This window comes from Nicotiana attenuata, unplaced genomic scaffold (assembly GCF_001879085.1).
Source record: "Nicotiana attenuata strain UT unplaced genomic scaffold, NIATTr2, whole genome shotgun sequence".
Taxonomy (NCBI): Eukaryota; Viridiplantae; Streptophyta; class Magnoliopsida; order Solanales; family Solanaceae; genus Nicotiana; species Nicotiana attenuata.
This window is the reverse complement of record NW_017674165.1, coordinates 44,584-69,072: the sequence shown is the minus strand read 5'-3', so window position 1 is coordinate 69,072 and position 24,489 is coordinate 44,584. Positions and strand designations below refer to the sequence as shown.

The 24,489-nt window shown below is 35.9% G+C and overlaps 1 protein-coding gene across 1 annotated transcript; it reads right to left on the bottom strand.

The window, feature by feature from the left end:
* Positions 1-7,945: 7,945 nt before the first annotated feature.
* LOC109218122 (inositol transporter 1) lies at positions 7,946-14,601 on the bottom strand. The gene is made up of 6 exons (XM_019382451.1): positions 14,084-14,601; positions 13,225-13,295; positions 12,366-12,701; positions 9,684-9,791; positions 9,425-9,610; positions 7,946-8,953 (listed from the first exon to the last, which is right to left on the bottom strand). Exons 1-6 carry the CDS (start codon positions 14,223-14,225, stop codon positions 8,300-8,302), a joined length of 1,497 nt encoding a protein of 498 aa, XP_019237996.1. The 5' UTR covers positions 14,226-14,601; the 3' UTR covers positions 7,946-8,299.
* Positions 14,602-24,489: the final 9,888 nt, after the last annotated feature.

Sequence of the window (24,489 nt, the reverse complement as noted above, 5' to 3'; positions counted from 1 at the left end):
AGCCTTAACATACCTGAGTCGGTTCTCTTGACAATCCCTCTAACACACGTCTTTTGCGAAGAACACGTAACGCCGGATCAAAATAGAGAAAAATTCTTATGATATTCTTGAGAAAGATTGTACCGTATTCCCTTAAAATCACAAATCTCACATTGCTATAGTATTAAGTCATTTCATATGAATTGCTGACGCAAATCACGTTTGCAAAATTTGCACGATGTAATGAAAAATGTTGCTTCAAAACTCTCTTAATTCATGTTGCTTGCCAAAGAGAGCCCTTAAATCTAAAATGAATTGTAAGGAGTAAAATAATTCCAATGTTCGCTCACTGCCCACTGTCCGATGGCATCAAATATAGAAAATTTTAAAGCGTTCCCCACTTTCCCGTAAATTCACTTGGGCTAACAATAATTTTCCTTTCAGCTTTGGTTTTCTAGTTTCAAACATATTTATGTACAAATCGGGTATGATATTTTCTTATTTGCACATGTCAGTAGCTTGAACACCAAGAATTTTCTTAATATTTTTGTTGTTGGTTCTTATAAATTGGCCTTTTTCTCCTTGTACCGTTGTCATAGCAGCAGTCCTCCACTCTTTGATGAAAGCAACAATACCACTTTTCGGTTGGTTTTAATAGGTACTCTTCAATAGTTGGCAACACAATCCCGTCGCTCGATTTTTTTTGCAGCTGCTGCCAGGAATTTCAGCTTTGCGCGTCTTAACCAAAAAAATTATATCTTGGTGTAGAAATGCCGAAATCACAAGCTGTATGCGGCTAAAGAAACAAGACTCAGAGCACTACAACATATCAAAAGTTTGAATTTAAATTCGCGTTGTATCATCCCAGGTGAGCTTCCTAAACTTGGTTCAATTTCTGTCACGCTCGACAATTTAGCTTTACGCGTCTTAACCAAAAAAATCATATCTTGGTATAGGAGCATCGAAATCACGAGCGGTTTGCAGCTAAGGAAACTAGACTTCCGGAGCTACAACATAGATAAAGATCATAATCATAATGTGCTGATATATTCCCAGATATTTTCTCGAATTTAGGCAATATATTGTGACATGTTGCCCCTTTCAGTCTTGCTGATTTACAGAGATTCTTCCCTTTTTTTCTGCACACTCTCGGAGCAGCACATCGGACTGTGAATTCCATCAGTAAGGATGCATTTTACCAACCACGATACACCATATCCACACCTTGAGATTACTAGCAACAAGCAGAATCCGCGCGTCCTAGTCTCGCTTTAAAAGTTCATCCTCCGGTGATATGTGCTTTCGCGCTCGCTAGGAAGCCGTTTGACGCCTCCCTTGATCTTGCAGAATGGTCAACTAGAGAGATGAAGGATGCATTGGACGGATTTTTGGACAAAGCAACCAACATGAAGGTCCTACTTTTTAAGTCCTCCACCCATCAGAAGGTCGCGTCTGCTAATCCTCCTCATCGTGATCACGATGGACGTCTCGCCGCTTGGAGTGTTCCTCCTTCTGGCTTTGGTGAAGTTCGTTGTACGTCCAAATATTGGGAGTGGGTAGAAGATGTTCTTGCCCGCAACAAGTTGACTCTGGATGGCATCAAGGTCTATGACGCCATCTTTGCTTCGTTGTTCACATATGACTACAATGAGAATGTCCTCCGTGCCTTTTGTGCGCTTTGGCGTCCATCTACCAACACAATTTCTACATCTATTGGTGAACTCTCCACCTCTTTGTGGGACTTGCGGGCAATCGGAGGCCTTCCGGAACATGAGTCCTTCTACGACGAAGTATCCCCTCGGCTAAGGAGTTGACACAAGCGGGCGATCAAGGAAAACCTTTTCTCCCAAGAAGTTGTCACCTGTTCTCGGCGTTCTACAAACTCATGAAGGATGATGTCACGAGGTCTCCATCCAAGATTGGGTGGAGTTTTGGTTTCGAGGTCCGAGTAGGTATGCTAAGCCTCCGCAAAAGTCTTCAAGGAATCGGACTACAAGGCCGAAGTTGAATCATAATCCTTCTGGAAATATTGATGCGAGCTTCCTACCACGAATAGATGAGGAGAATGCCCCCTTTATTGAGCTTGGCGTGGAGGAGTTACTTAGAGCTGAGACTTATTTGGCAGCTTTCCTTGCATGTTGGCTTTGCAAATTTGTGTTCCCCAACAAGAAGATCGACTATATTCGTGCTAGTGTCTTCAAAATCACGAGTTTGATGGCTCATGGAGAGAAGTTTTCCTTGGTGGTTCCCGTCCTTGCAAGTATCTATCACGGCTTGAAGGTGGTCTCCACTTCTCAAGATTTGGGCGCCTGCAAAGCACTCTTTCCTATTCATTATGTATATGGATGGATAGGAGCATATTTCGACACCTACTATCGTGTTAAGCGTCCACAACGAGGTCCACAAATGTGCAAAGTTTCTGGCAAGAAGATGGCCAAGCATTTTGACCTTAGTAATGCCTGTGAGTTGTTTTAACAAGTTAGTGCGCGACAACTTCACCATTTGGCTATGCTACAAGGGAGGGAATTGTATCTTACCGATCATGATGAACAATCGAATTCTTGGAGTGACTTTTTTATAAGTCTTCGCTCAAGCTTCATCACCTTAGGCATGATGACATTCATATTGCTTATAGCTCGCATAGGTTTAATCGTCAATTCGGCTTTTGTCAAGATGTTCCTGGCAAACTCATAGAGCGACCCTATGACGGCTCACTGAAAATGCTAGTGCAATCCTGAGACTCCTGTGTTCGTTTTGGAGGTTCGTCAAAGGTTATAGTCCCTACGCGTCCATCAGAAGAGGGGCCTCTAATGACTCGTGAGTATGCATATTGGTGGTCAGCTGTCGAGTGCACTCTCCCCGACAAAGTACTCATATCATTTTGAAAGTTCCAAGGAAAGATGATATTCCTTTATCCTCCAATGATGATCAACGTCAAAAGAACACTCACGAAGGGTCTTCCAAGTCCAAGTTAAGATCAAAAGATCCTTCACCAAGCACCAAGGTCTTATCCAAGTCTACCCCTTCGACGGGCGGGGATGCCCATGTGGACAAATGAGCTAAACATGTTTTGTTGACTTCCAAGACAACTACTACCACTGTGGAGGTGACGAAAAATTATTGCAAAAGGAAAGAGCCTCCTACTTCACCAAACAAAAATGTTGCGAACACAACCAACGTCGTGCCAACAAACGAGGAAAGGACTCAATCTTCTGCTTTGCCCAATGAGATTGTGAATGTTAGTGCAACTTCCTGTTCAAACGAGAGTGATGTTAGTCACGACATACATTGGAATCGTTCTGCTTCTGCTTACTTGGATGCTCTTAGTATCGATACTGGATTTTTCGTAGAGGGTGACCCTAGCTCAACGATGTCGTTGTCTGAACTGGAGAAACGAGTAAATATTATTTCCTTCAATTTTACTCCCCCTTTTATTTGAACACTAAAGTTATTTATTTATTTATTATTATTATTATTTTTTTGCAGTTGGGCGTCTATGAGTTGTATGATGACGTACTTGGTGACAACATGGTGGAAGACTGTGTTACAAGCCCAAATTCCCTCGGTGTGGCCGCAAAAAGTCCTCACAATTTATTTGATGGTGTTGAAAAATATGCTGCAAACAACGCTCTGTCAACAGATTTGAGTCTACCCAAAGAGTCGCAACTCTTTCTTCCAGAAGATGTTATGCTTTCTAAGCCAACCATGACAAGTAAGATGGAGGCTGCCGCAAGTCAGGCAAAACGTCAAAAAGCCGTCGAGCCTACTCCATGGTTGTTGCATCTTGATGCTCCAAACTTCAAACCACAAGAGACTATTTCCCGTATTAAAATTTCTTTTGATAACACGATGTGACATACCTGTGTGAATGGATCGAAGGGTTCTCTCTTGATTCTATGAATAGCTTCAAAAAGTTGGAGGAAAGTATCGCTTTGACTCTTGAGGAAATTAAGAAAGAAAATATTATTGATACTTCTACTTTAGAGGCTCTTGTTGAGGCTTTCTTCAAGACGTACGATGATTACGATGCTTTAAGATCGTCCAAGATGACTAAAGAATTTCACCAAGAGCCACTTTCTGATGCACGACGACATCTCGATGATGCAAAACAGGAATATGAAAAAGTGAGCGAGTCTGTGAGAAACTTCCATCCAATCTTGCGAGTGTTGAATAACAGCTAGCTTCCTTGGCCTCAAGAAAGAAGAAGATCATCGCGCTCTTGGATAGACAACAAGTGAAGTTGGCTAAAAGTCAAGAGAACATTGACATTACCGAAGGGGAGATTTATACCATTGAAGCCAATCATCCATTATCTGATGATGAAGCAGAGAAATTATCCCTCCTGAAAGGGGCAGTTGAGACAAGTCGTCAACAAATCCGTAGCTTCAAACCTTTTCCATGATTTTAGAGTTTTTTTTTTTTTTTGCTTAGGATTCTCGAGTTGTGATTTTTTTTTTTATAACTAATATCATGTAACGGAATACTTATTTCTTGAAGCAGTAAAAGTATCTTTATTTTTAGTATGTGATATCTCTCTTTGAGATCTGGATTCCCCCAGTTACTCTCAATTATTTCTTTCTTAAATTTCAGCACATGTCTTATGCGGTGGCTTGTTGCTTCGCACGCTCTTGTTAAAGAAAGTCATATCTTGAGTTAGGAGTGTCGGAATTACAATCTGTTTGCAGCGTTAGAAACTCAGAGACCTAAAGTGCCTATGAATTCCATAACAGAACTTTTTTCGTACTGTCGACAGAAAATTCGCGAAGTCGCCTCAACTACAATGAACTTTCTAACTTGCGTACTTTTACGAAAATAATTGTATCTTGAGCTAGGAGTATCGGAATTACAATCCGTTTGTGGTGTCAGAAAGTAGACTCGAAGATCTAAAACTCATATAAATTTCATAACAGAACTCCTTCGTACTGTCAACAGAAAATTCGCGAAGTCAACGCAACTGCAGTGAACTTTTATATTTGCGTACTTTTGGCGAAAATAATTGTATCTTGAGCTAGGAGTATCGGAATTACAATCTGTTTATGGTGTTTAGAAAGTAGACTCGAAGATCTAAAACTTAAATAAATTTCATGGAAGAACTCCTTTCGGACTGTCAACAGAAAATTTCCGAACTCGACCTAACTGCAGTAAACTTTCAGATTCGGGTACTTTCACTGGGAAAAAAATCGTATCTTGAGCTTCGAGTGTCAGAATTGCAATCCGTTCGTGCAGTTAGAAAGTAAACTCAGAGACCTGAAGTACCTATGAATTTCATGGCAGAACTTTTTCTAGTCTACCAACAGAAAATTCGCTAAGTCGACACGATTGCAGTGAACTTCCATATTCGCATGCATATAGTAGTCTTTGCGGCATAAGACCTTCTGGATTAGTCAAAGTTCTATATCATGTATTGCTTGACCCTTCGGAACCTAAATTAGAAATTTCACGGTTAGGCCACATGATGGGGGAACAATTCACATTGGATTCAACTACACAAAGAATTATGATAGCATCATGTTTTGAAAATATGAAGCGAACTTGGAAAGGCATTCAAGACAAGATAGCGACAATCTTTCGCGTCAATTGCTTTTATGACTTAGATTCTTCGTATAGGACGAAGTATAAATATTTTCATCCTTTTAGTCTCTTGACAATGATGTATCAGATCCTTGTTGCATTGAAGCAATGAAATGTCCATTTTGGCTCGACACAAATTGCCTTCTTTCTTTCTACAATATGCGCCTATTTGAGTAATCAACGTGATGCTTCAGCTCGAATTTTGATGATCATGTCACATTGAAACACTTTTTTTTTAAAGCTTATGCGACTGAACTTACAATGAAACTCTAAGTTGCCTACATACCTCCGTGAAGAGTATCAAGTCATAACGTAGTTCAAAATAAATGAGTTTTTTTTTATAAAAAAAAATTGTATGTCCTAACGTTTGCCTAGGCCGCCTCCTTCGAGGTTTTCAACCTAGCAGACTCTTTTTTTTTGGGGTGCCGTTCGCAGTTTAGGATCATGTGGGCCAGGAGCACAGCAATATGCAGTTTAGGCTCGTGCATTAAGGAGCGTTTATTCTTCAAGGATAATACCTCTTCAAAAATTTCTCATTGATAGGGCCAATTCTCATGCTATCTGTATCAACTAACTTGTAAGCTCCACTTGAAGGCTTCTTGCACAACATATGGACCATCCCATTTTGAAGCGAATTTGCCCCCGGATTTGCGAGAGGTGATAATAAGTCTTCTTACTGCAAGAACTTGATCACCAACTTGAAAGGACCTCAAGCGAACCTTTTTGTTGAAAGCACGAGAAAGACGAGCTTGATAACATTCAAGACTTTGTTGAGCTACTAGCCTTTTTTCATCAAGGGACTCTAGTTCTTCAAGGCGCAGACGAGCGTTTTCTTCTTCAGTAGACCTTCTTGGACAGCGAGTCGCAAGGACGGTATTTGACGCTCAAGAGGAAGAACTTCTTCGACTCCTTAAGCAAGAGAATAAGGAGTTGCTTGTGTCGGCGTGCGATGAGTCGTACGATATGCCCATAAAGCTTCTTCCATTCTGTCATGCCAATCTCTTTTAGACTTGGAGACAACCTTCTTTAACAAGTTGCAAAGTGTCTTGTTAATGCTTCGGCTAGTCCATTTGCAGCAGCATAATACATTGACGAATTATGTTGCTTGAAGCCAAAAAGTTCACTGATCTTGGTCATCAATTTGTTATCAAACGGTTTGCCACTATCTGTTATTATATAACTAGGAATGCCAAATCGATATATGATGTTCACTCGAATGAAGTTTGCAACATTCTCTTTCTTCACTTCCTTGAGAGCGACGGCCTCGGCCCATTTTGAGAATTCTTGTTTTATATATGTCTTTTTTCATATATTTCTTTATCCGCTAATTTTGAACAAACAGTATGAAATTCCAAATCCAGTTAATTATTGGATTCGCGCCATGTAAAAGTAATAACCTCCTTTGGATTTTTGATTTACTCAACTCTTCTATTTTCGATTCAGAACTCTTTGTAAGAAATCTCTCCATTTTCATCTGCTAGCTTTCCCTCCTTCCCCTTTTTTCACTTCCTCTCTAAGACTCTATAAACTCCCCACTGGAGGCTTGGAAAAACCTAAAACCGAATCACAGAGCAAAATGGGCTAAAATTAAAATGAATCAAAAACGAGTATGAAGTAACTACATAAACGTGTGAGATCATAGCCAGATGCAAATAAACATACAAAGAGAAGCAAGCATTCCAAAAGTTTAGTTTCAAACAAACACCAATGATTTAACAATGGGGATTTGATTTTTGCCTCTGCAGTTCCACTTCAAGTTTTCTCTAACATACAGGCTTGCATCTTTTGCTTTATACATGTGTAAAAGCAACAACTACATGAATGTTATTTTAGAGATGAACTCTCTACTGGTTGTCAATGTTTTGGAAGAAAGATGCACCTTCCTTGGGAACTAAAATATGAAATTTTCACAGAACTGCCAGCATAAGGTTAGACACTGCTTTAGGGAAGGATATGAACTTGCTGATGCTTTAACCAAGTATGGTGGATCATGCAGGACATTACCATTTCCATTGATGTACTATTATGATGTTCTGAGCCTACCAATGAAACTGCTGAAAGTAAAACAGATCAACAAGGACAACCTGCCAACTGTTCAGTTCATCATGTGTGCAAATCTTATGTTTATCAATATGAAGAGTAAGAAAGCTATTGTTGGACATTCAACTGAAAATTCTTGGACATTTTGTAGTTTGTAACATTAGTTTTTGTCGAGAAAGCAGAAAACTGCATACCCCTTTGATCTTGCACGTACATAACTAGAATTCTTTTGGAAAGCTAGCCTACAACTGTAAAAGGTGAGCCTGTTGGATATTAACATATACTAACATGCAAGGAAAGGCTTATAGCCAAACCCCCAAACACCACAGCTAATTCCTGCCTAATGTTGAGTGACTAATTAAAAAGAGAAAGACCAGCTTAAAAAGCTCAGACCAAAAACGTTCCGATGCTCTACTTGAAGATCTTTACTATACAAAAAGGGAAACAATTAACTGGAATTCTCTGGTCTCATAACCAACACAACTCTCCACATATTTCCTGAACTGACACTTCCAAAAGATAAAAGCCCAATAGTACTGGAGGACATTCCTCCCTGTCACAGGGATTGGAGCTTGCAACCAAAGCTTTAATAACGCAGTTGCAAGGCCCCTTGTCCACGTTACATTGACATTACCAAAATATATATTTAATATAATTCACAAACTGCTACACTGCACCAACTGATCATGAAGTCGCTGAAAGACTCTAATCAGCTTCTTGCCTCAAGAAGTGCGTCTTTGCCAGATCCACTGCCCCAAGCTTTCTCCTTCCATATCCTCTCCATTTCCTCAAATGACAAGCCCTTGGTCTCTGGCACGAACACGACGACAAAGACAAATGCCATCACTGCTATACCAGCTAGTATCAAGAAAGTAGCACCCGCGCCCACAGCCTCGGCTAAGGAGAGGAAACTCTGTGCCACTATAAGATTGGATATCCAGTTGACAGTAGCAGACATACCACCACACATTCCTCTATAGGACTCTGGGTATATTTCAGAGTTCACTGTCCATGGCACAGGACCCATACCAGGTGCAAAGAAAGCAATATAGAGGGCCAAACCTATTACAGCAATCCAGCCATATGCCCCGACATTGATTGAATTGGAAGTAGAAGACTCTAGGATGAATGCTACAGCAAGGAGAATTAAGGACACAATCACACCGGATAAGCTTGTCAAAGCCAACTTTTTGCGTCCAAAGTGATCAATGAGGTAAATTCCCACTATAGTACCCATGGCATTCGTTAAAGCGACAATGAGAGACAGCAGCAACGCTAATTGATTAGATTTGAAGCCAGCCATCTGCACAATTGTTGGACTGTAGTACATAACGGTGTTGATGCCTGCAAACTGCTGAAATGCCTGCATATTCAAAGAGGTGATTATTATAAACTAGCAACGACCGCTCATTTCCGATGATCAGTGACCTCTCATGCTATTGTAAAATAGGAAATTGCAAAAATTGTTTGACCTCTCATGCTATTGTAAAAGAGGTAACTGCAAAAAATGTTTGTAGTTGGCGCTTTTAAGGGAACAAAGAAAATAGTGTAGAAAATGCTTCAAGTTTGCCAGTTTAAATTCAATTTACTTCCGTCAAAGGCTCCTGCAAGAGCCATCATCATGTTCAAATGCTCTTTTGAATTCAATTTCATAGATAAATCTTTACATGCAGCACGCTTAATCTGGCTGGAGCACAAGGGAGATCCCCCAAGTAGGAAAAATTCACAGTCGAATGTACTCTTTTACCGAAAATAAGAAGATGGAGCTGAGGAAGCAACTTCAACTAAAAGAACGGTACACATCATTGTAAAATCACAGAAGTCTAAAGGATACCTGCAGCCCAGCTCCTGCAAAGAATGCAAGTCTGATCTCCTTCTTCCTAAATACATCCAGGTAACTGACAGCCTGCTTTCTAAGGCGTTCTTCCTCTAATGCAGTAGCAAGCTGATCAATCTCCTCCTCCAACCGATAAGGATCATAAATCTTAGCTAGAACAGCGACAGCTTCAGCTTTATCCTTCTGTATAGGTTTTTTTAAGTCAATATTGTTATTCATTAGCAAGAACTACCCACAAAGTTAAGAGAATCTGCACCTTCATGTAAAGCCATCGTGGAGACTCAGGTAAAAACAGCATGAGGACGAATTGAATAGCAGCAGGCACTCCCGCCACTCCAAGCATCCATCTCCAAGTCCCTGGAATCTGTTCAAACATTCAAGCAGCAATGGAAATCAATATGAATGCTTTAACAGTTTCATTAGAATAAACACAATAGCAATCATGTACTATCAGAATGGTTATTCCAGTATCCTCCACAAAGTTATAATGTAAGAAAATGATTATCAATGTAAAAGAACAAATTGGGTAAAGATACAGGAAGAAATACTCAGATCACACTTGAAATGAACAAATTCAGGAGAAAGGTGTACCATCACTTTGAATATACAATAAACAGTCAAAACTATCCTCGTTTTTTATAACACAAATAAGTTTCTATATTCCAGGGCAGAGTTAGTAGCCTACCGGGGACGACAAGGTGGACTTCTAAGACCCTAGATTAGGTGAAAGAACAATGTAGCCAAACAAGGTAACTAACCAACCCGAACCGTTGACCATACTAAAGCTTATACCGAGTCAGGAGAAGCTTATACCTAGGGCCATACAACCCCTCTCCGTATCGTTCCAATTTCATCAGATGTCCCTGAAGGAACCCTAACCTATCCGTTTTATCTGATACCCTACAGATTCTATTAGATGATAGTGGTAACTGGGTAATAGCTTACGTGCACATAGACAAAGTCACCAGGCAGCCTGCTGAAACCCACAAGCAAAAGTGTTGACCATACTAAAGCTTATACCGAGTCAGGAGAAGCTTATACCTAGGGCCATACAAACCCTCTCCGTATCATTCCAATTTCATCAGATGTCCCTGAAGGAACCCTAACCTATCCATTTTATCTGATACCCTACAGATTCTATTAGATGATAGTGGTAACTGGGTAATAGCGTACGTGCACATAGACAAAGTCACCAGGCAGCCTGCTGAAACCCACAAGCAAAAGTGTCGGCTAATCCTGCCTACCAAGACTAGAGCTGATGGACTGGCAATGAATGTTGTAACTGACTTCGAACCTTGCACCCCAAGTTATTACTCATGTTCCTCAACCACTCATCCATGTCCATGGGCCTGACACTCCACAGAAATCAGAATAGTAAATCCAAAAAGTAATATGAACCCAAACAACTAGACATTAACTGTTAACATGAATCCTCCAGCAGCCCATATAAACCTATTCATATAGACCCATGCATGGCAGACTAAAATCTCAGAACTATTGCAGACCCAAAAAGAATGATCTAGTTATAAGGACAACCAGTCCTGACAAACTAGATAATTAAGTAACATGACCCAGAACAATGTCCTAAGATAAAGTACTGCACCTACTTAATCACATGGAGGGATTGTTCTGCATTAGGAACTTACTAGCAAATTGCCACCATTAAGTCCTTCCAAGGTCCACTTGGACAATGTGTCTTTTTCAAGTAAATAAGCTCCTTATGACATACATAAGGAATGTTTCCGAACGAAATGTCTAAACAACATTTCTGATATTCTGTCAAGTACAGCCATCTCCAAAAACAAAAGAAGTAGATTCTATATGAAGACAACTAGGCATACGAAGTACTGTTCACCTTGAGTGATAGCACATAGATTAAATTCAGCATATCTTTGAAAAAAGAACAAAAAATAAAAAGAGCAAACAAGACAGAATATCCCAACAAAACATCACACCCCTATTAAATCAACTGGATTAAAGCTGGAGCAATGGCAACACAAATATCCAACTCACTTTTGCATGCCAAGCTGCATTCTTTTTTTAACACATGGAATGTTCCAATTCCAAAAATGATAAACAAAGAAGACAAAGAAGATTTTTGATGTTCTATTTCTAACTGAAACTTCACAAAGACTACTAAAACCCACGGGGTATTTTCCAAATTAACTTTTATCAATTAGCAGTCAGCAGTGCACAAATCATTCATAAACGCCACTTTAGAAAAAAGTAACAGCTAGATGACAATATCCACACAAATCACAACATAGGTGAGAAAGGAACAATTCCTCCACTGATGTTACTCATTGCAGATATTGTAATGCCAGCCCCATATTCTATCTTGATCTGCCACTCCGAACAGCACAACGGGAAACCTTTCATGCCAAAAATAATAAACACAAGTGAAGAAAACTTTTTTTTGTGCTCTATTTCGGAAAAAGATTCAAAGAACCTCAACAAATAGCTTATGTAATGATTCCATTTGATCTCACCATAGCTTCTGACAGGAAAAAATTCTGTGAATGATGATTAGGAAGCAAAAGTTTGAATTTCTCGGTAATGTTCTTCCAGTTAGAACATGATCAGCATCTCAAAAAGTAAGTTATTCTTTCCCTCACCCTATCTGCTTTTATGCTGTAATACTTCACAGATGAATGTATAAACATCACAAAAGATACAAGACGTTTACTCCCACCCTAATAAAAGTCAGTTATCAATATCAAGCAGACTACCAAATAACAGTAACAAACAAAATAATAGCAACATTTAACCCACAGTCTCAACTAATTCCCTAAGCCCATATCTTTTTAACATTTTAAGCTTATGCCTTTGACAAGTACTTCTGCCGCATGCAACATAGATTTTGCTCATTTTAGGTTCACCTAAGTCAAAGCAATATAAACTTAGAAATGCATGAGAAAGAAAGAAAGAAATATCTGACCTCTGTAAAAGCAAGATTCACAAGGTAGGAAAGAAATTGTCCGCCCGTAATCATTAATACATTTGTGCTCACAAGCCCCCCGCGAATTTCTGACGGAGATGCTTCAGCGATGTACACAGGAGCAGTAACAGAAGCAACCCCAACACCCAGACCTACTAAAAGTCGTCCAAGTATAAGAATGTATGGATCCAGAGCTGCTGCCATTACCAAAGATCCTAGGATGAAAACAACATCAGCAGATAGAGTAGCTCTCTTGCGTCCATAAGAGTCATTAATCCAGCCCCCAGCAGCAGCTCCAATCATAGCCCCAACCAATGCCATACTGACAATAGTTTCCTGCAAAATCATGAACCGAATTTTCAGGAAAACAAAAACAAATTGACAAGAAATAGGACCACTTATTAAGTGTTATTTGCTCGCCGCAGAAATGGGGAAGAGGTGGCCAATTGAAAATCCTAATTATTGTAAGATTAGCAAAGGCAATATTGGTAGTTAATTTGAAATTTTTGCTTCTAAAGCGAAGTAAAACACATTTAATAGCAGATAAATTACACACCACAATTGCATTATCACACTGAATATAGTTTTGCACCACAGTCATTCAAGCAAAAAAAGTGTCACATTTGCTCAACCATATTAGATTGCATTGCACATTAACTTTTAGGAATTCTTCTGATAAGGTTAGAACAATTCCTTAATGTAACTGACAAAGAGGACTCAAATTAACATTTTTCTCTCAGGAACTAAGAAAACAATCTATTTATAGTACTTGAACTCCAACCTCACCCCCATTCCCCGTCACATCCATTTTTTAAATAACTCCAACAACAATAGATAATGTTGTACCAGCCTCAAGTACCTGTAGGAAACTGCTTTGATTGACTTCGGGAAATTCATCCTTAATGTACAAAAGTGCACCAGATATTACTCCTGCAGCCAAGCCAAAGATAAGTGAGAATACATATTACACTGAGAAAACAAATCCAGTCAATTTTATTGCTGTACAACAAAATATAATTCAGCTTCTTGTCATGAAGATTCTTGCTACTTATCTTATCACTAATGCCATAACATTACACCTCGATCATATCCCATAAAATGTGTTTTATTTATTTATTTATTTATTTTTCCTTCTGTTTGATACCACATCAAGGAAGACACCGTCGCCAATTGGTCAGCATACACTCACCAACATTTTTTTATCTTTCATTTAGTAACTTGTTTGAATTATGTCTATTATAATTTCTTATACCAATGTGACAAGCAACTAATCAGTCAATAAAATTCAGCATATGATACTCGTCTAGTCACCAACTTCGTGTTTATAATTAAACAAAAACAATTAGTAATTGAGCCTCACGTACAAAATAATAGTAGGCAATCGACAGACTAAAAAAACCTCATGAGCTTTGTTTATTATCGGGAAAAAAAAAACAGTACTTATGAAAATAGAGCCCCAAATTAAAGCCAAAAATTGTTCAGCTATTAACTAGTTTCTAATTACAAATCTACATGTAGTAACCAAATCAAGATTCATCGGTAGATTAAGCAAATCAGTTATCAATCGAATAATATTTTTCAAAACGGTCAAAACTACCCTCCTCTTAAAAAAGTGCAGTAAATATTTAATGGAACAAGAACAACATAAAATAAAAAAATAAAAACTATGGAGTAATACTTATTTTTACTTATTAATATGCAGTTGTTTATTTGGTTACCTGTGTCGTAGCCGAAGAGGAGACCTCCAATACCGGCAACGAAAGTCAAACCCAAGACATAAGGATTGCTGAAGTAAGACACTACTTTCCTATTACTAACATCCAAGTACCCTGAACTTCCTGGTAATGAAACGATCGTCATCTCTTCTACTCCAAATGATTATTTCAATAAAACATTCTCAGAGTTTACACAAACACAAGAGTTTTTAAATTAAATAAATTGAAGAGAAAATTTGACGGAGTAATAAATCCTAGGAAATTGGAAACGCCAGATTTTTGGGCCAGCTTCAATCTAGGAAAGAATAGTTGGAGCGTGATTAATTAAATTCCCGAGCGTTGAAGGTCAGAATTGGGAAATGAAAATCCAAAAAATGGAAAAAAGCAATTGTTTATAGCTGCTTAAATCTAGGAAATGAGTGAAGAAAAGAATGAGAAGTGACGGATTTGAAAAGGTTTATATAATATAAAAAGAGACGCGGGGGTTAAGGACGGAGAAAAGGATGAAGGGGTGAGAAATGAAAAAGGTAGAAGATTTAAAAAGAGTTTAGCTTAGAAGAGTCTGGATAAGGCTACCATACGGTGACTCACCAATCTGTCACCAACTTTACTTCTCTTCTGGGGGTTGGGGTTGGGGTGGGACCCTTTTTACTTCCTCCTTTCCAATTTATTTTATACGATTTGAATTTCCTGAGCCAAATTAATTTTTTTTATTCACAAGTATCAAACTTTTTGTTAATTTCTTAGGATAATATATTATACTAAAAACTTAATGAATGGCAAAATAGCTCAATTTCGAATGACACAACATCAAATTTGATATTTTTTTTCTTGATTATAAGGTTTAATATAGTAAAGGGTGTGGTGAGATGAGCTATGCACTAGTGCCTTTGACAAGCATTCCATCTAAAATTTCTTCAATCGTGAAAATCAGTCTGTTGGTCCTCATTCATATGATCGGAGGTATGCATAACAAGGTCACTTTCACAACCTTCTACATTGTGGCAAAGCAATACAAGGCGGTTTACTTGTGTTGCTCAATCGCCTCTTAGCCGATGCTCATGACGTGCTACAAAATCTCTTTCATAATTGAGAAAAGTGAAAAGTTTCGTTTAAAATTTCACAAATGAAGATTTTTTTGGTACAAATCTTACAACTTATTTGGAGGGTTATTAGCCGTTGTATCGTATCGTATCGTTATTATAATTACAATGTTTGTTTTGATTGTCATATCTCTCTCAATTCGAAAATCCCGGATTTGAATTGATGTCCTCTGCAAGGAAACATCGTTTTTCAATTATTACTTACTTAAAATTCGTTGTATTGTATTGTTAAATTCATTGTTACGTAACAACGAAAAGAGTCATTTTACGTAATGACCGATTTGGTGTAGTCGGATCGTTAAGTATTTCTCTTTCCAACTATACCCTTATTTATTACTTATTAATCCTACTTTACCCTTTCCTTATTTTATTATTTTAACTCCACGTTCAACCTAAACCTAATGTCTTCGTTCATTCTCCCGGAAGCTTTTGGTTAGTTCTGCCGCTTTTATTTATTATGGTTTTTTCATTGTTCTACTTTTTGTATTGCTAATAATTGTTAACTTTTTTCTTTGATTAGGTTTCTGATCTTGTTTTCAAGATACAAGATACAGGTATTTTTTTTGGGTAAATTATCATGTGTTTTAGTTTTTGTTGCAACTATATCCAGCTGTTTGAGTAGTTTATCTCTTACTATGTATGATTATTTTGGAGATTCTTATTTGCATGACGTAAATATTTAATGAGTAATATGAATTGTTAATATGATTCACCAAGTAATAAGTCATAGCTTAAGGTCTACCTGTCAATATGGCATTTTGTGTTGCAACTTTAACGTCTAGTTATGGAGATTTTTTATTTTGCATGACTTAAGTATATGGTTAAACGACGGTTTGGTTCTGGGAAAAAATTGAAGTGTAATATGGTAATGTGATTCGCATAACTAAATTCATGGCTATGGTCTACCATCTGTTTTCTTAATATAGATATAGACAGTGTATACAGTGAAGATTTGCCCATCACTTCTTATTCTTGACATTGGAGACATATATACTGAGACCTAGTATTTTAAGTATGGCTAAGGTCTAGCATCTTGGATCTGATATTTATTTCAAGTATTTTATTTTCTCAGTTAATTTTTGACGATGATCTCATTCAATTTTATTATAGATGGATGATCGGAATAATCAAAATAATAGACAAATATCACGACAGTTGAGCTCTTTAGCCGCATATGCTGCTTGCTTAGTTGTTATCTGGTTTTGGCATTATGCGTGTGAAATTGAAAATGATCGACGTACGATCACACATGATTTACGAACTGAAGGAGAACAAGTCAGAAGTGAATTAATGAGTTATTTATTCTCAACTGAACTTTATCGTAATATCTTGAGAATGACCCCTTCAGCCTTTATCGGTCTACGTGAGATATTAGTTAGAAAAGGTGATCTTAAACCAATACTTCAAACTACTGTTGAGGAACAAGTTGCAAAAAACACTTTACATGTTAGCACATAATGTGACAAATCGTGAACTAGCTTTCTTCTTTCGTCGATCTGGTGAATCAGCCGGTCGTCATTTCCATACTGTCTTGAGAGCTATCTTGGGGTTATATGAAAAGTTTATTAAACAACCCGATGGCTTCCAAGTTCCTTCTGAAATTGCCAGCAGTCAGAGATTCTACCCATACTTTAAGGTGAACATAATTACAATTTATATTCAAGTTTTAACTTATGTCAAGATTGCTTGCAATTTTAAATCATGAACATAATGTCAGGATTGTATTGGTGCAATTGATGGAACACACATACGTGTTAAAGTTCCACAAAGTGAAGCACCTAAATACCGTGGGAGGAAAGATTATCCAACACAAAATATCTTGGCTGCATGTACCTTTGATTTAAAATTCACAATATTTTAGGTGGGTGGAAAGGGATGGCATCTGAGTCAAGAATCATGAAAGAAGCACTAAACAAACAAGACCCACTATGAATTCCAGAAGGTATATATTACATAATATTTATCTAAGCGTATATAGGTTATTTGATGTTTTTATTTTTAGGAAAATATTACCTTGTCGATGCTGGATTCAAGTTGAGAAGTGGACTTATTACGCCATATAGGGGGGAGGGGAGTCGAGCGATTTCACTTGGAAGAGTACTGAAGAAATCCACCTCAAAATTCTCGTGAATTATTTAATCTGCGACATGCATCTTCACGTAATGCTATTGAACGGGCATTTGGAGTTCTTAAAAAAAGATTTCCTATAATTGTTAGTTCTACAGAGCCATCATATGGTGTTGACACCCAAAAATTTATTATATTTGCATGTTGTATTTTGCGCAACTACTCGAGAGGTGTAGATCCAGATGATTGGTTACTTGCGGAGGTTGATGCTGAGCTTATTAATGATACAAATGTGCTTGAAGAACCTTCAAATAGCAAGGAAAGCAATGAGGAATTTAAGAAATGAGAGTTGATCCGAGATCATATAGCAGCTGACATGTGGCTTGATTACCTTGCTTAATTTTCTAAAACTCAAATGAATTTTTTCATAACTATTTGATTGATTCTGTGCTAAGTAATTTCTGTATATTATTTTTGAATTATAGACAGTATGTATTGCAGCTTTCTTTATTTTATAACTCTTATGAATATTTATGTGTAATTCGATTTTATTGAATCTAAATTTTTAGATTCATCTTAATTATGTAGTTGCCAATATACCGAAAAGGTCAAAGCCATCCTCAAGCGATATAAATGTTTTATATAACAATTCTGTTTGTGTTTGGTCAAATGCCATGAACGACGCCTTAATTGATGCATTTCATCATCAACGTATAGTTGGTAACAGAGTTAGTGGAACCTTCACTTCACATGCACCGGATAATATAGTGAATGAGCTATTATCAAAATTTCCTGATAAAATTATTAACAAAGAGAGAGTTCACAATCGAATGAGATTAATTAAAAGACAATTTGGAAAGTGCTATGACATGTTTCAAAACGGGATGAGTGGGTTTGCATGAGATCCCGGTACAAATACATGGAATGCCGAATATGAAGTATGGGATCAATTAATTCAGGTAAGTTCATATTTATTAGTTTTGTTTTTATTTTTCATGTTAAAACGTTTATCCTCTTTTCTTTATTAATTAATGTGTTGTACTTTTTATATGTGGGCTAAGCCTGAAGCTGCTGAATTGAGGAACAAGCCGATTAGAAATTATGATAAGTTAATGAAAGTGCTCACAATAATTCGAGAAGATCGAGTACTACTTTATTGACCATTGATTAGGTAGATTATTAATTTCTATGGATGCCGCCTCTTTGGAAAACAGTGACAAAGATGGGCAAGATGAGCAAGAGCAAACAACTCCCAAAATGCCTAAATTGAATGCATATTCAGAGGCACCAATTTCTAATAAGACTAAAAGGCCAAAACAAGATCATCTTAAAGGTATGACTGATATATTGAGAGGTGGGATGGATAATTTGGCTAATGACATAAATCGCTTATCAATTATGCCATCAATTTCGGAGAGTGAGACATGGCAAATGGTGAAGGAGATGGATTTGGAACGGCGTTTGGTCCCAAAGACTTATATATTTCTTTGCCGACATGCAGACTTGTGCCGTACGTTAATTGGATGTCCACGGGGAGAACGCAAAATTCTTTTGTTGACCATGATGTCGATTGACAATTAAGTTAAATTGATATTATTTTTATTTATATTACTATAACTATTAAGGATTTTATAATGAAGTAGAATGCTTCGTTATTAGAAGATACTATGCTATGCACTCAAGTTTCGGATTATATACAAATGCTTGTTACTAGAAAATATTATTCACGATCTTAATTGTGAATGATGTGTGCTTGGTATAGCGTCTACATGAATCTATGTTGATATAGCGTGGCAAAACCTTCTTCGATTTTTGTAATGCTAAGAAAGATATATTTATAAGTAAATACCCAATAAGATTTTATAGTCTTGACTACTCAACGTTTTTGGCACAAAGTGTGATGAAACATTTAAATAATTTGGGGACTACGTTCTTTTCTTATAAAAACAAAACTTGGTTTTTATTTTATTAACTTCACTAGAATTTGCATGGATTGAATATATATATATATATATATATATGTGTGTGTGTGTGACATAACTGGTGATAAATTAGTCGAAAGTAGTTATCTTAAACTACTTTATGAGTTATTGTTGATAAAATTTAAATTTTACTGCAATCAAGGGCATTTTTATAAATTTATCAGTTACAGTACGTTATCATATAGTCAAATTAAATAATAAAACGACACAATCTATCCAAACATTATATCCACAAAATAATACAATACGATACGATACGATACATGATGAAACGATGATTAACAACCATCCAAACAAGGGGTTAATGAACTTTTTGTGGTCGAGCTGATGGACTTTGAATACTAATGTTTAAAGACACAGAAGATTAATGGTTTAGAACAATTATTAGTGTCTATATTCTCTTTTTTAAAAATGTGGCTATATGTGAAGGGAGCAATTTAAAAATGTGTTCACACCCGATTTTATTTTCTTCTTTTACAGACTGCCTTCGAATGACGTAATTCTATCATTTATTATTCAATTACTAACTTTTTCTGTAGGAGCGAATTAGAGATTGTATTGCACTTGTTTTTCATAAAAGGTATACAGAATGATTGGACCTTATTACTATGAGCATCAGACCACGCATCTTCCATTTTTACGTGTATGATACTAATGTATTTGGTAAAGTCAAAAATAGATATATTTAAATTTGAACTTGAGAAATATATCACAGGTTCACGTTTTCAGTAATTTTTCTTTTTTAGTTTGAAGAAATTGAACTAAAAAATTAGAAGTGATAGTGAAGTTTGCAGTAAAATGGTTTCGAGAATGTTTAAGCTAGTATTTGGCCATAGATCCCAAATTTATTTTGAAAAATCTGATTTGGGTGAAATTTGATTTGAAGATGAAAATGTGTTTGGACATACGTTTTCAAAACACATTTTCCAACTTTATTTTGGAAAAACATGCATAGAATTCCCAAGTTTTGGGATTTTGGCCCAAAATCAGCTCAATAGCTGATTTTGGAATTTGAAATTTGGGATTTGGGATTTATGGGCAAAATTTATGGCCAAACATGAATTTTAAAAATAAATTCCAAATTTATTTTGGCAAAACTCATGGCCAAACTGGGCCTAAATATTCAGTTGATCTTCAAATCATTCTCTGCCGAGTTCCATCGAATGATCTGGATTCTTCGGACAAGCGGTTGAAGCGTGAACCGCAGGTAACTGTATCACTATTTACTCCTTTATCTCATTTCATCTTTCCTACGTGTCTTTAAGATAAACATTCGGACATAACTATTAGGTTCGTACAGTTTCTCTCACTTGCCACTGTTAGGGAAATTAATAATACTCGATAAATTATTGGTGCAGGCCATTTCCTTATGGTTAACTTATGGTGAATATTAGCGCGTTATGTCACGTCGTTCATAAGCCAGTGTTTATCTGTGCTATATTGATTAATTTTATGTGGCTAAAATAATAGCGTGTGTACCCACAAATCGTGCTTGGATTACTGCTCTAGAAGATAATTGCGTGATTAGCACACTCCTTTAAAATTAATTTTATGGACTTTTTCTGCTTCTTTTTGGATTTTATTGAGTTACTTTGGACCTGTTTGTCCATAATTTTTTTTTTCGGGAAAACATTATTTGGTTATATGACCTTTTGAAAAAAAAAATTATGAAGATGAGTTTCAAGTTTTGAAAAAGTAAATTTTATCACTTTTTCAAGTAAAAGCTCATGTCCCCTCAGTAGCGAAATATTTTTCAAATAAAATGTATGTCTATACATAATTTTAAATTTTAATACCCTTTTCAACTTAATTTTGAATATTACTTTTTTCGAAAATCAAATTTTTAATGTCCAACTGGATACATTGTGATTAATGAAATGGGTCATAACTCATACTATAACAAAGAAGCATTGTGAAATTCCTGGGAAAAAATATTTTTTTTTCAAGTGAAAATAATATTTGAAAATTAGGAATGTGTTCAGATATGAACACAATTGGAGCTATTTTTAAATTTTTGTAAGTGATTTGAAGTGAAAATTTTGAAAAAACAACTTTTGGAGTTTTTTAAATTTCCAGAATTCAATTTCAAGTGTAATTTGAAATTTTCATGGCCAAACATTTATTCCGAAATAAAAATTCAAAAATAAAAGTGATATTCTTTAATGGTCAAACGGGCCCTTAATTGCTGCAACTATGACAAATTAAGGAACTTTACCAGCGTTTTGTGAATATTCTTGAGTTTTTCTTTTAAAATGAATTACATTGATAAAGGGAATTATTAAAAAAACTTAAATAGATGAATTCATATAGGTCGTGGGTCCCACGAGACTAAAGAGATAGTGAATGTATTTCACGTTGTAGCATTCATCAGACCCAATTTTTTGGTCTTATATGGTATTGACGTATCATTGATTTAATTGACTAACCCATTAATACCATCCATGAATAGAAGTCCAATAATTGGAAAAATAAATAAAAGTCTAATTAGAAATGTCTCATGTTCATAAATATAATTTTTTATTCAATTGTTTATTACATAAGTTAATTCAGATTTAGTTCATCTCAAGAGTACGTAAACTACTATGTATACATTCTAAAATTACGGTCCGGTTAACGTAATCAAGTCATGCATATAACCAAATTTAAGTTAAGAAGCAAAATAAAATTTAATAACTGAAATTATAATAACTATTTGATATACACTTTATCTATCATAACGTTTTGGGTATATATTTAAATAACTTTTGAACTTTCGACAAAATCTCATTTAATTTAGACTCGTGGACTGACTTGGACTTAAATAACTCAAATTACCAAAATAATTTTCTGATCCCTTAGTTTGGCTAAAATAATTGACTGAACAATAGTGATCAGAAGACCATTAGGAACACTTAATAATTTTAAAAGCGGAAAGCTCTAAAAAGCGCTTCAGATTGATTGGGGCTTTAAGCGCAAACCGTAACTTAAGTGTAGGCTTTAGAGCAAAAGGCATAACTAAGAAAATAAAAATAAAAATAAAAATACATTACCATAATTGAAGAAAAAGGAAATAAACACATTTCTAATGTCTTCGTCAACAACTAATACACTTATTTGCCGATAATATTTGTCGTTTAGCACCGGTCAATTCAAGATAGAACTCATGGGTAATGAGGCACATACCTTAGTGCCTTGCCTACAATGAAACACAACTTAAATGAGGTGAAGCGCTTTCCCTAAGCTTTTTTGGAGCATCAGTACTTAAAAGCACATTATTTGAGCCTTTGACAACACTCAGAAACATTACAATTTGAAATTGTAAACTCTAAATAATTCAGTTTGAGGTGTCTCTAGAGAGTGATTTGAATAAATTTTGCTTGAGATTGATTAGTAAAAAATTGTACCAGAGTTGAAAATGTCGCAAGTTATATACAAGTGAACAAGAGAAATAAGCAAAAGAGAAATGAAATCAAATTTGGATAAGTCCACCTTAAGAGGCAAAGTGTGATTTGTTCTTGATTTTCTTTTCTTCTATATCTTGCTAAGAAACACCAGTAAGAAGTATGTACCGGCCACTCATCCTTTTCCAAAGAAAATAATTAAAAAGAACAAAGAAAAAGTAAAATCCGGAGTGTGTGTATATATATATATATATATATGATGACGCTATAAATATAGTCAGATTTTCTACGACTCTTGAAACTTCTATAAGTATTTTAAACTTTGAAAGGCAGTGGTTTAAAATAATTTTTAGTGGTAAATAATCCCTTTTACAAGGAAAAGAAATGATATGATAATTCTATTACATCCAGAATCACATTAGATAAAACCACTTTGCCGTGTCTCAACATTTCAACAAAGAAATTTCAAACAAATCAGCCAGACTTCTCTATAACAGCATCGTTATATAATATTCATTCACTATAAAAGTTAAATTTTTTTATGGAACCAGTTTTCATGCTATGTTTTAATATATGTTTTTTATAACAACACTTCTCTATAACTATATGCCAAAAAAATTTAGAACAAATGAGGATGTTATAGATAAATTTGACTGTAATAATGAATTATGACTACATCCTCTCTACATGTAGAAAATATTTGTTGACACCCTGCTTTTAAATTAAAAAATTTGGTTGATGTTTGTTGTTTTGCATGCGTTACAGAAACTGCTTGTTTTCCAGCGAAAAGTGGACTGAAAAGTGAAAACTGATGCAATCATTTGCCACATTTATATAATAACACCTAAATTTGTATTAGTTTTCCATCCAATATGGTATAATTTGGGTCCGACAACCTTACTATCTAAAAGAATACTTTGTAATAATATTTATTGAATGACTGCACTGGTGTTTATACATTTATAGGATCCTAGAGGTGGTGGTACCAAAAAGGATGTAATTTAGCAACCAATGTGTGAGGTCTTACCCACGGTTCAATCATATGATCGTTAAACTATGATTACAAAAGTTTAAAATAAACAGTTGAAACAAATGCTTAATATTATTTTCATCAAAATCAAAACAAATTGCAAATTTTATTTTCTACAAGGATGACAATTGCACCTTCCAATGTTTATTCCCACGAGCCTAAAGCTTTTGGGTTGTTTGACCGGAAAACAAGCTATCCCCGGAATTGTGATTTCGTCCTCTCATAGGGATAAAAATAATATTACAATCTCGGGATAACTAATCTCGGATTTAGTTATACTGTAATTTTATCTCAACCTAACGTGGGATAAACTCATCTAAAAATTCAATCCCAGAATTAATTCTCTCTTATCCCTTGTACCAAACAAACTCTTAGGGCTCGTTTGATACATGGGATAAGGGATAATTAATTATGGGATTAAACTTGAGATGAGTTTATCCTTTGTTTGAAACTAATCCGAGGATTGTAGTATTCTTTAATCCTTATGAAAGAGTGGAATAACTAATCCCGGGATAACTTCCTTCTCACCTGTTAGTGGACACAGTTATCACATACTTGTACTAGTAAGGATTAGCCAAGGTATTGTAAACTAACTGAGACGCCATTTTTATTCAAAAAGAGTAACAAGATTTGAAATAGTTTTTGATTTGATAGGACTTATGGGAAAAGAGTAATGCCACAAAAATAGAAGAGAATGAAACTAAGAAAAATACGTGATAGTAAAATAGGATTCTTAGTCTAGTTGCGGTGGATGATCAAATTTTAAAATGATAGGGTATTGATGTTGTTTTTCAACTGAATAGAAGATATCTAAAAATATTCCTAAGACGTATCAGCAGAAAGGAGA